This window comes from Callionymus lyra, chromosome 2 (assembly GCF_982586985.1).
Source record: "Callionymus lyra chromosome 2, fCalLyr1.hap1.1, whole genome shotgun sequence".
Classification (NCBI taxonomy): Eukaryota; Metazoa; Chordata; class Actinopteri; order Syngnathiformes; family Callionymidae; genus Callionymus; species Callionymus lyra.
In genome coordinates this window covers 14,923,297-14,934,617 of record NC_141819.1, presented here as the reverse complement: position 1 = coordinate 14,934,617, position 11,321 = coordinate 14,923,297, and the positions used below count along the sequence as shown (strand labels likewise).

General features: G+C 37.7%; 1 protein-coding gene across 3 annotated transcripts in view; it reads left to right on the top strand.

Moving 5' to 3' along the window:
* alkal1 (ALK and LTK ligand 1) overlaps positions 1-4,178 on the top strand; it is a 5,359-nt gene extending 1,181 nt beyond the window's left edge. The window contains exons 2-4 of one of the 3 annotated variants that reach the window (XM_087782560.1): positions 529-582; positions 1,006-1,089; positions 4,102-4,178. In XM_087782560.1, coding sequence (XP_087638686.1) covers positions 529-582; positions 1,006-1,089; positions 4,102-4,166 — 203 coding nt within the window. In that variant the 3' untranslated portion in view covers positions 4,167-4,178. Of the gene's footprint in view, positions 1-506; positions 583-1,005; positions 1,090-4,101 lie in introns of those variants that run through there. The other 2 variants (XR_015709944.1, XR_015709950.1) reach the window with 2 other exon arrangements.
* The last annotated feature ends 7,143 nt before the right edge of the window (positions 4,179-11,321 follow it).

Below are 11,321 nucleotides of genomic sequence, written 5' to 3'. Positions count from 1 at the left end.
ACACTTACACACACACACAAACACACGGTTTTAACACTCAATAATCAATATTGTGACAAATACTATAACTCAATATTACACATCAATTTGATTTTGTCACTTGACTAAATGTATAACTGCACAATAATCTGTATAAGCAGTAAAATACATGTGTAAAGTGCATATATGTTTTTTTTAGAACCACTAGGTATAGAACAAGGAGATGCACAAGACTCCTGTCTTAGTCCAAAATATTGAAGATATCCATAGAGAAAAACACATCAAAAGCTTATTTGCGGATGATTTGTTCATATATTTACAAAACCTAATGAATTCCTTCCCTTCACTTGTGAAAATATTGGAACAATTTGGATTATTTACCAGTTAAAATGTATATTTTCAAGCTTTTTTTCTCAATAGGATTCATGTTCTGCATTCTGAATCTAACATTTTCACGTTTTTGTTTGCAACCAAAATTGTTTTGATGATAAATCTGAAACGTTAATCTGTAATAACTGGGGTTTTTTTTGTTGTTGTTTTTCTTTACAGAAATTGTTCCCCGAGATGTGAACATGAAAAACAAATTCATTCAGCATTTCACAGGTAAGACTAACCATCAAAATGTTTCTCTACTGTTCAGCCATCTTTTCATATCCTGATGCTTGTGCAGTTTTATCACTGGAACGATTCTAATCTCAGCACAAAACAGCACATGGTCTGAAAAACCACTGACTTGACTTGAACGCTGTCCAAAGTTAAGCTGATTATTCGTCTCAGGACCGGGGTCTGCTCCATTAGCAGTGTGAAAATCTCCCAGCTTTACTGCACAACTGTTCAAGAACATTAGAATCGAATCCTCATGTTTTTAATCCCATTAAACAGCAAACAATGCATTGTTCACTCTTACCCGGGGATTTGCTACTTATTACTTGTTACTTACGAACGGCTACTGTAGGCCCGACCCATGCTTGCTTACCGAGGCGTTGTTCATCTTGGTTTTGCCTGATGACGACTTTTCCCCCCAAGCAGGACCAGTCAAGTTCTCCACGGAATGCAGAACACACTTTCATAGGATCTACCACAACACCAGGGATTGCTCCAGACCAGCGCGTATGTATTCCTGTCTTCTCACCTCACTCATAACTAGGTGTGTGTGTTTGCAAGAATCTGGCACATACTTGGACAACGATATATTGTAATACTGTAGGAAACAAGTATATATGTGTAGTATTGTCGAGTACTTGACTCTGGTGTTGCAGAATTTACAGACCACATGACTCTGGACGAAGTCGTAACTGCTTTCATTTGTTTAAAATATGTCCAAACGTCAGCTTTAAAAGCTGCTGGGGTCGACTGTATCCTCTCGTCCTCAGTCATCGCAGGATTTCAATGTTCATTTACCTGCGGAAGGACAGAATGACTACTGCCATCTAGCGGGCGAGGTTTAACTGCAAAAGAAAAATGGACGAACAGCGTTAATATTTACATTTTAATCATAAAAAAAGGATTTTTGTATTTTACACAAACACATTATACATTAATGAACTATGAACCATTAAGGAAAACTATGGTAACACATAAAATATGATTTACAAGCCAAATATGAGAGTAATGTTTGAAAAAAAAAACCTTTTTTCCTGTTTAAATTACAGATACAGTGCTGTTGAATATTGATACTGTATACTGGAAAATAATATCGCGATATATCGTCATATCAATATTTTCTAACACTGCTACTTATAACCATACTGGCTATAAGTATCAAAAAGTTCTTCATATGTGACAACATTGAAGTGGTATGAATAACAATATACATGTTTCAATATCATTAAAACAAATAATGTACACATTTTTTGTTTTTATTATGAAAACATGTAGTATTTAGATTAAAACCCCATGAAATGTTCTGACCACAGGTAAGATATTTCACACACAATTTGAGATGATTGATGTTTTTACTATCCTTTAAGTATATAGAATTTTTAAGATGAACTTCACCACGTCATAACAAATCCTGTTGACTGAACGCTATACTGGCTGGTTTAGCTAGTTGATGACAGTGCTAGCTATGCAAATGTATAATTTCTTAATCCCCAATTAACATTTTTACGACAGAAAAACTTTCAAATGATTGTATTAAGTGGGTCAAACTCAAACAGGATAATATTGATTAAATAAATAGGTTGAACTTGTTGCCCTCGTGCTTGAATGACTTCTCCTTTGAAAGTGTTTATAAAATCTTTCCTAAGTTTCTCTCCCTCAAAAAAATGTGGAGACAAAAATCCGAACCAAACTATCAAGAGCTATAAACAACTTTGAACAGTAACTCATCAAGTCTTTCCTTTGGCAGAATAATCAGAGAGTGATCATCGTAAATTGTGCTTGTTATGGACTGTTCAGTCCAAAGGAAATATTTGTAGAGTTGACTCTTTTAACGTCGGTGCTTTTGTTGTTTTTTTCCCTTTCTTTTTGACCCATTGTATATGGGCCACTCAACTGGACTTGTGCCCCCAAGTGTAAAACATAATAATCCACTTAGAACACTTTGGCATTATAAGCCTCTGTTCTGAAAGAAGCTCAAGCTGTTCTGTGACTTTTGTTTGAACGGTGGTTCTGACTCTCGGAGATGAAAAACCACCCAGTTTTCATAATCCTGATTTTTTTTTTCTTTTTTAAAATCTAACCTGGACATTCTCACTGACAAAAATCTGCCCTCTACCCTTCAGACTTATCTGACAATCCCTCTCATGGTCCCAAACCACTCGCTCTGAACCAGCGCTGGAAACAGAGCCGTAAATTTGGTTTGCCGAGGGATCAATCTTGTTCCTCCGAGGTCTTTACCAGTGGGATGTGAGGGTGGTGACGTCAGAGCAGACTTGAGAGAGTCAGTGCAGATGATGTGGACTCGTCATAGATGGACGTCTGTTCGCTTTAATTGAAAACAGAGTGATTCAGAGGAGAATAGAATCTGCTCCTGACTTTGCTCAGATTGTTTTTATCATGGAGCGTCTAAGGAGCGTCGACTGGGATTCACACACATCCGACATGAAAATTGTTGTTCGTGTGATCATTCCTCAGGATGTTGGGAGTCGTATCCTTTCCTCCTACTGTCCTTAAAATAATCCACTCGAGTCAAACTTTTCTCAAGAGTGACCAAAAATTAATTATATTGAGGTTATAATAGAATAACTGAGGACAATTGATAAATAATTGTAAAATAGTCTCAAATTAATGAATGAAGAACGATATTTGACTGGAAAATAACATTTATTGTAGTGTATTTAGATACATTTTTAGCCTTTGAAATAAATCAACAATGTCATCAACAGCAGGTGGCGGTAGCGTTCCAGAGCTCGCTTTAGCAACACAGTGAAGAAAAAGGATGAACAAGAGCTAAAGCGACATATTTAAAACAAATAAATGATTGATGGATCCAGATGGTAATCAAAATAAAACAGCAACACTTCCTAAAAAATGTCATTGAAATCCGATAATACACTTTGTTCAAAGGCAAATAATTGCACGGTCTTCTTGGAGGAGGTAATTATATAAAAAAGTGGTTAATTTAAAAAAAGAAAAATGGTTCATTTTGTAAGTAGAATATAAGTAGTTTATTTCAGACAAAATTAATGGGGTAAATACACTTTATAAACATGTCCATATAGGGAAAATGTGTGGAGTTAAAACACATTTGCAAAAACACCTCCATTTTCTTGAGAAAAATACACTTTTATACAAATACATTTAGCATTTGTGTGTGTTATGAGCTGGATGTGTACTTCTCAAAATGCTGGAAATGTCACAATATCGAGCCGCTTTTAATAATGGTTGATGAAAGTTTTCAACGAAGAACTCATTAGTAATATACAGTGAATTAACTCATATCCTGCTGCTAATTCACTTAATACTGTAATGGAAATAATTTAATGGTTCGTGGATAATTTGTAAAAACCTCATTTCCAGAAATGATATTGAAGTTACTTTGTTATTTTGTGCTAATTTAAACCTACTCAAAACTTTTTAAAGAATGTTAGAACTCATACTCAAAACTGCACGATTCAAGATCCTTGAGTTTGTCCGTGTGAAAGTAAAGTTCCTTGTTTGTTTGTGTTTGTTTTACAGATTACAAACGATGTGCGCGGCTGCTAACACGGTTAGCGATGAGTCCTCTCTGCATGCAGTCATAAATATTGTGAGTATGAGGGACTTTCACGAGGGAGCGGTCACTTGTCCAAATCCAAGTACAACATTCCTCATCGCCGTCCTCTCTTTGTCAAAGTCAGAGTGATGATGCAGGTTGACATGTTATTTACTTAGAAAGATTGTTTTGCTGCTGGTGGTGAGATGTTAGTTGGTTTGCGTCTGATTTGAAAATAGAGAGAAATTAAGTGTGGCTCTGGATCGTCTTCCAAGATGGACGTGACAGAACCTCGGCAGCAGGGGTTCGGGCTGCTCTAATGTGGAAGCCGAGCATCTCATGGATGCTCATCATTCATGAACAATATTCCAAGGTACTTGGACCAATTCAAGAACCATGGTCTTGATCTCAGAGTGGACAGTCAGAGGTCTCAACCTAAGTGGGTTGACATTATTCTGAAGCTGAAAATACGTTTTAAAGTCTCATGAATTAAACAACAGTTTCTCAGAGAAGTAGGTTTTTTTGATGCATCAAGAAAAAGGACTTCAGTGAGTCAAAAATGTAGAACCTAAACATGGGGCAGAACTCCATAGTCCCAAAAAATATTTAGTAAGATACCTCAGAGGAAGAACAATGTCAACATCAACTCAGAAGATCTTTTATGACTTTACGGGTCATTTTAAGAAACCGCTACAGTCACTTTACATAGACAAACCTTTTAATTCAAATTATATAAGTGAAACTTCACTCTAGAATACAGTATGTGTATTACTATAAATATTACTGTCAAATAGAGAGATGGATGGATGGATGGATGGATGGATGGATGGATGGATGGATGGATGGATGGATGGATGGATGGATGGATGGATGGATGGATGGATGGATGGATGGATGGATGGATGGATGGATGGATGGATGATGGATGGATGGATGGATGGATGGATGGATGGATGGATGGATGGATGGATGGATGGATGGATGGATGGATGGATGGATGGATGGATGGATGGACGGACGGACGGACGGACGGACGGACGGACGGACGGACGGACGGACGGACGGATGGATGGATGGATGGATGGATGGATGGATGGATGGATGGATGGATGGATGGATGGATGGATGGATGGATGGATGGATGGATGGATAGATAGATTTTCCCTATAGGGGAAAGGGTTCCCAAAACAACAAGTAAAGCTCAGTTTTTATAAAAATCATTCTTGAGCGATCATCGACATGACTGTGAAGTTCACGGCAAATGAGATATTTAACAGCGTTCGTCATCGTATTAACACGGACCAAACCAGGCGAAGAATAGAATCCAGTCAATCTGGTGGTAATTTTCCACAAAGCCTTCTTTTGTGGAGATGTTCGCTTGATGACGGCAGGTCAGATGTCTGACGTCCACCGCTGGGAACTATATGAAAGTAATGGCTGCGGATCTGCGAGACGCAATTAGGCCTCGCTAAACCCAAATGCTTGTGAAATAGTTCCGTCTCCAACGCTGACCGTTTCAGCTCCTTCTCATTATACCGAGCTTCATTAAGCAGCTGAAGAACGTGACACATGCTGAAGGATCAAGACACGAATAGAATGACATTATTCACTGCCTCTGATTGAGTTAGAACCTGATAAGAGACTGAAACGGCTTTGAGATACTTCTAAAATACTACTAAATATTCTCATATTCAGTTGATAAATCAAGCATATTTTAACCGAAAGAAACAGTCTGGATACTCAAGTTGTTTTTTTCTCTTTGTGTTTCAGGATCAACCGTCTTGCTAGAAGGACTTGTCACCATGGAAGTGCCTTCAGAAAATCAATAGGAAGAAAAACATTTTGTGTTGGTCGTTCATTGGGTTCTGTGTCACTAGAGAGACAAATGTGACTCATTTCTGTCATAAAGTATCATGTATTTTCAGTTGACTCGTGGTCGGTTAAGATGTTTTTCAAATATCAAAAGTGTAACTTCAATTGTAGATCCTTTAAGTGTGAATCAAAATTGTTGTTTAATATTATCCCTTTTTTTATTGTGACCCAGTAACAAGATACACTCCAAAAAATGTACCAATGTCCGCCATTTTATATGATGAATGATTGGTTTATGTTTAAATTGTATATTCTAATCTCATGAAAACACAAAGTATCAACTATTGGCAGATTTTTCCCCCTGTCCCATTTATTGTATATTTCTCTCCCTTCCTACTCAGAAAAAAATTAAACAGTGAGTTTAATTGAATTTATTACGTCACGGTTTTGTAAATAATTCTATTAGGCTAATTAAGTGTAAGAACAATCATTCAAATTATATCGGAATATACAGTATTTTACTCTCTTTTACACTCTACTAACCAAATACAATTATTAGCAAAAGATTACCAAAAAAATAAAATCAATTAATCTTACTGTTTTATTTTTTTGTGTATTCAAAATACAGCAACGGCTCAGTATGGAAGAGTAAATCCTGTTAGGGGGTGAAATATATTTTTTTATAAATTCATTCATTCATTCTGGATTCATGGATGAACAGTTTATTCCTAATACGGCAATTATTTAAAGCAAGTATGTAGGTTCAAAGGTTAAGATAATCCGATAAATCTAACAACCAAGAAAGAAAGAAATGAATCATATTTTAAATCCATCCATCCCTCGCTTGGAAATTTGACCCCAGAATACATGAAAGATCTTGTTTCCAGACTGGTCTGGACCCTCTGAATGGTCTTACACTTTGAGCAACCAATCCTCATTATGTCCTCTTCACCAGAAAATCCAGGTCCAAGTTCACTTCTTGTGTGTTTCAAAATCAAAAGTGTCCGATCCAGAACTGATGGACGGATGTTTCAACCTCCTGATCAGTTTAAACTAGACTAAAAATCGTCTCCATTTGTGTTTTGTATTCAGAATATTTCAGCATCATCTCTAGAATTCTGTTGACACTCAATTCAGATTCTAGTTCTTTGAATGTGAAAAAATGCAGACGGACATTGTCTCTTCGACAGAAGTATGTTTGGAAGTATCTTATTTGTACCAATGTTTTTTTTCAACAAGTCATTAATTTAATATCAAATACACATATTTATTAAAAGAGTATCTTTATAATACTTCACGGTTTGTTTGTTCCACTGGTTCACGTATGTTCGTATGTCTTTTAAAACATGCCTTATCTATTGTTGTTTTTTTTTCCATGACCTTGTCTTCATTGCATTGATCTGGCACTCGAATGACAATGAGAAGGTGTAGAATGACGCGGGTTGTAATGATGCACTATAATATTGAACAATAAAAGAGACAATTGAAGCAGAAAACATGTTGTCGTTTCACACAGAGTTGGACTGGAAGCAGAACACCGTAGATCAGGTTACAGAGTCTAAAATGAAAGTTTTTGAATATTTATTCTGAGGTGGGACTTCATAGCGTTCATTAAAAAGCATTAATGACAGAAAGAAATGTGTTTTATAACAGTAATAAGACTGAATGTTGGCAAGTTTTATTTTGAAAAACTAACCAATGGAAGACACTTACTTACTCTACTTACAGTAGAATTGTGTAACTTAAAATGCTTACCACTAGGGGCACAATTGTGTTTCTCATTTTCTACATCTTAAAAAATTGGTCAATAAGGGTGGTGGTTGACTTCACTGACAACAGTATTAGCAAATAGGTTTCATCATCCAATCATCATTTAGTCCGTCCAAACTCAACCTCTTGACCCGAGACAAAACAGACAATGCTTCTATGAAAGGATATTGGGTCTTCAGTACCACCTAAATACAATATATATATAATTTATTTTATTTTTGTCTGTTTCTATCATAATAAAAATGTCCTTGTCATTTAATTTTATTAATTGATCAGAGAATCTCTGATTAATCAGAAAAACAAAGGTTAACCCTTAGGTTATGTCAGGGTCAAGGTGACCCAGAGGCCGGAAAACAAACGTGTTTGTGGTATCCCTTGTGTTGTCTCTGGTTCAAGGTAAACGACCTCCCTGGTTTCCATAAATACATAAGCAGTGGTGGAAGTTGTGCACCTTGACCCAGAGAGGACACAAGGGATACCACAAACACATTTTGACCCTGAGATAACACAAGGGTTAAATGGAGTCCCAACATAATTTTTATACACGTCATAAATCAATCATTTTCATTATTAATGAGACACACTAATAGTGTGTGATCAAAACTACAAGTCCCACAATGCACCGCTGCTCTTATAACTATGATTAGAGAAAATTTCCCGATCATATTTGCGCTGAAAATCAAAGTCTGGTAAATTCTAAAAATACTAAAACGTCTTTGCTCCAGACAGGATTTATTCAAATATATATCAGCGACGACAATGAGGGAAAAAGTGGACAAGAAAGGATTTAAGAAAAGAGGAAAAATGAGAGTTTTGAAGACAGACTTGGATGTGGATCCATGTGTCGTTAACGTCCTTCATCTCACTTCTAGCTCCGTCAACGATTGGATTTTTCTTTCAAATCAATCAAATAATTTCAGACGCTGAAGTCCTGAATAAAAAAATTAAAATTCCGATTGATCAAGCTCGGATTAATCCAGCTAACGTGCCCAGAGGGATTACGGGCACTTGACCCGGAATTGCTAATCATTAGAACCTGATCTGGATCAGTGTCTGGACTGTTGAAATCACATCTCGTGCATTAATAAAACACAACAATTCGACATAAACCCCTGAACCCTCTGCAAACGTCCATGTTGGATCCATGAAGCAGATGAATGTGCTGCTCTCCCTTCCGAGCAGGTGTTGCTGGACGTTCACTTCCCGCCAAGACTTTTTTTTTTCTTCTTCTTTCCTTTCACCAATAATTATATAAATACCGTGGAGCGCACGATTTTGGAATCTCAGAAGTGAATGCATGTTAAATCATATCTGGTTTTCATCACTCGCACCTAATATTGAGCAATCTGAGACACAGAGAGGATGAAGCTGCACTGAGTCCATCTATCAAAGCCTTATAATCTCATTTTAATGACGATGATTTGTTCAACTTTGTTGTTGATGAAACTGATGTGAAGGAATTACGAGGATTATAATCACAAAACAAACATATTAGGTTGGGCTAGCAGGCAGGAAGTTGGACCTCCTCCAACTGAGAACTCCTTAAATTCTTGGCATTTGTTTTTTTTGGCATTCCGAACACCACAACAGTTCGCTTGGAAGATCTAAATATGTCCGAGTCATGAAGCTTCAGGATCATCTTTCTTTAGGTTTTAATGACCAACAACGACACACAGGTGCTGTTTCAAGAAGCCAGAGAAGCTTCCTCCAGACCCAGATTTGACTCTCCACTGAGACCTTTTCGGACTTCTCTGGAAGTCTTTCCGTGGCCAACCGGGAGTCTCTACAACATATCTGGATCTCTCTCCAGTTTGACATGCCTAGAACTCCTCCTGATGGAGGAATCCAGGAGGCAAGACCCACCTCAACTGCATGTGTCATGTGATGTAGCAGCGGTTTAACTCCAGACAGAAACAAATACTTATATTAGTTCTATTATATAGGTATTTCCCTGAATCTTAATATCGATTGCGCCTGATGATACATTTCCAGGGTTGAGTCAGTACTTGAACAGTCTGTCAATGTGAGCCTAAGAGACCTGGGTGACATGTCTCTAGTTCAACACTGAAGAAAACTGACCAGAAACTGTTTCCTTCAACTGAGAAAAATCAGTAGACTTGGGAAAATTATGTCACAACACGATCTGGAGTTTGTAATCCATGCGTTAGTGTCTGGACTATTGCAACAGTTTGTTTTCATGTCTTAACAAAACAGTTAATACAAAACTCTGCAGCGAGAATTCTGACCTGCTCTAGTAGAAGAACTCACATTTCTCCGATCCTTAAATCTCTTCACTGGCTTCCAGTTTCTTTCAGGATCCATTTTAAAATTCTGGTTCTTACTTTCAGATCAATTTGTGGTCAGACTCCTCCTTACATCAGTGATCTGATCCAGACTTACACCCCAGCTCGGGCTCTGAGGTCTGTGGATCAGAATCTACTGATGGTTCCTGAACACGATTCCGGACCAGAGGAGAGAAATCCTTCCAGACTTTTTCTCGTAAACTGTGTATTGCTTTTGATTGTTCAAGTGCTTTGTGACCCTGGACTAGTAAGGAGCTTTACAAATAACTATTACTTATAGTGCCATATATAAAAAAATATATATATATATATATTTAATTTAACAATATTTATGATACAACATTTTTAATCAAAAGCTCCTGTCGATTCATTTAATTTAAATATTTGATCTATTATTCTATCTTTAAACCTAATTAAAATTTTAAAACAAGTATAAATATCTTGTTTTATTTTCTGATTTTCATCTTGTACTTTGAAATGAGGTGGAAACAAGTAACAGTTGTACAACAAAACTTGTACGATCATATCAATTTAGTTTTGAGGAACTTTAATTGTCAAGATCTTCAATAGAATCGGTTTTCTCTTCGGTTCAACATTCTAGTAAAAGTTTTTGTCTTTCAAGTTCATCATCGTCAGCGAGAGTTTTAAAAAAAGACTCCTGGTCACAGTGACACCTCTCCTCTCGTATCATGATTACTCGGGGCAATTAACAGGCCCGGGTCACGGTGCACGACATAAAAGGATTAGTCGGCTAAAAATACTGCTCACGTCGTCGGGGGGGGAAGCCTCCGGGATCCCGTCTGCCGCGGACAGCCAGGGCAGGGAAACCGGTCCTTAATCTGGGGAGGATATCGAGTATCTGGAGATGAATAGCGTAGATTAGGAGAGGAGACAGAAGACGCACCGGGGACGGTAGGTGGGTGGGCGATAACACAATTACACACTTGTGCCAAATCCCTGCTGCGGCACCTTTGGAGAAACGCCGGCGCCATAAATAGTAAACAGAGGCCACTTCCTTCCTGTCGGGCCGAGCCGAGCCGAGCGGTCAGAAGCTCACCATGACCTTCACCGAGCTCACCATGACCCTTGTAAACCTGAAAGTTCTAACTTGATTTCCCTGGATGTGTAAATTGACAAATGTGTCCAATTGGGTGTCTTGATAATTGGACACGTCGAGCAGTGATGTCACTCAGATCACCCCAAAACCTAAACATGGCTCCAACGATGACGTCCGTGCGACGCCCACTCATCTGTAGCAAAAATGTTGTGGCGAAAGGTAAACAGTTTAATCCAATCCCGTCGTCCCCGCGGCTCCATTT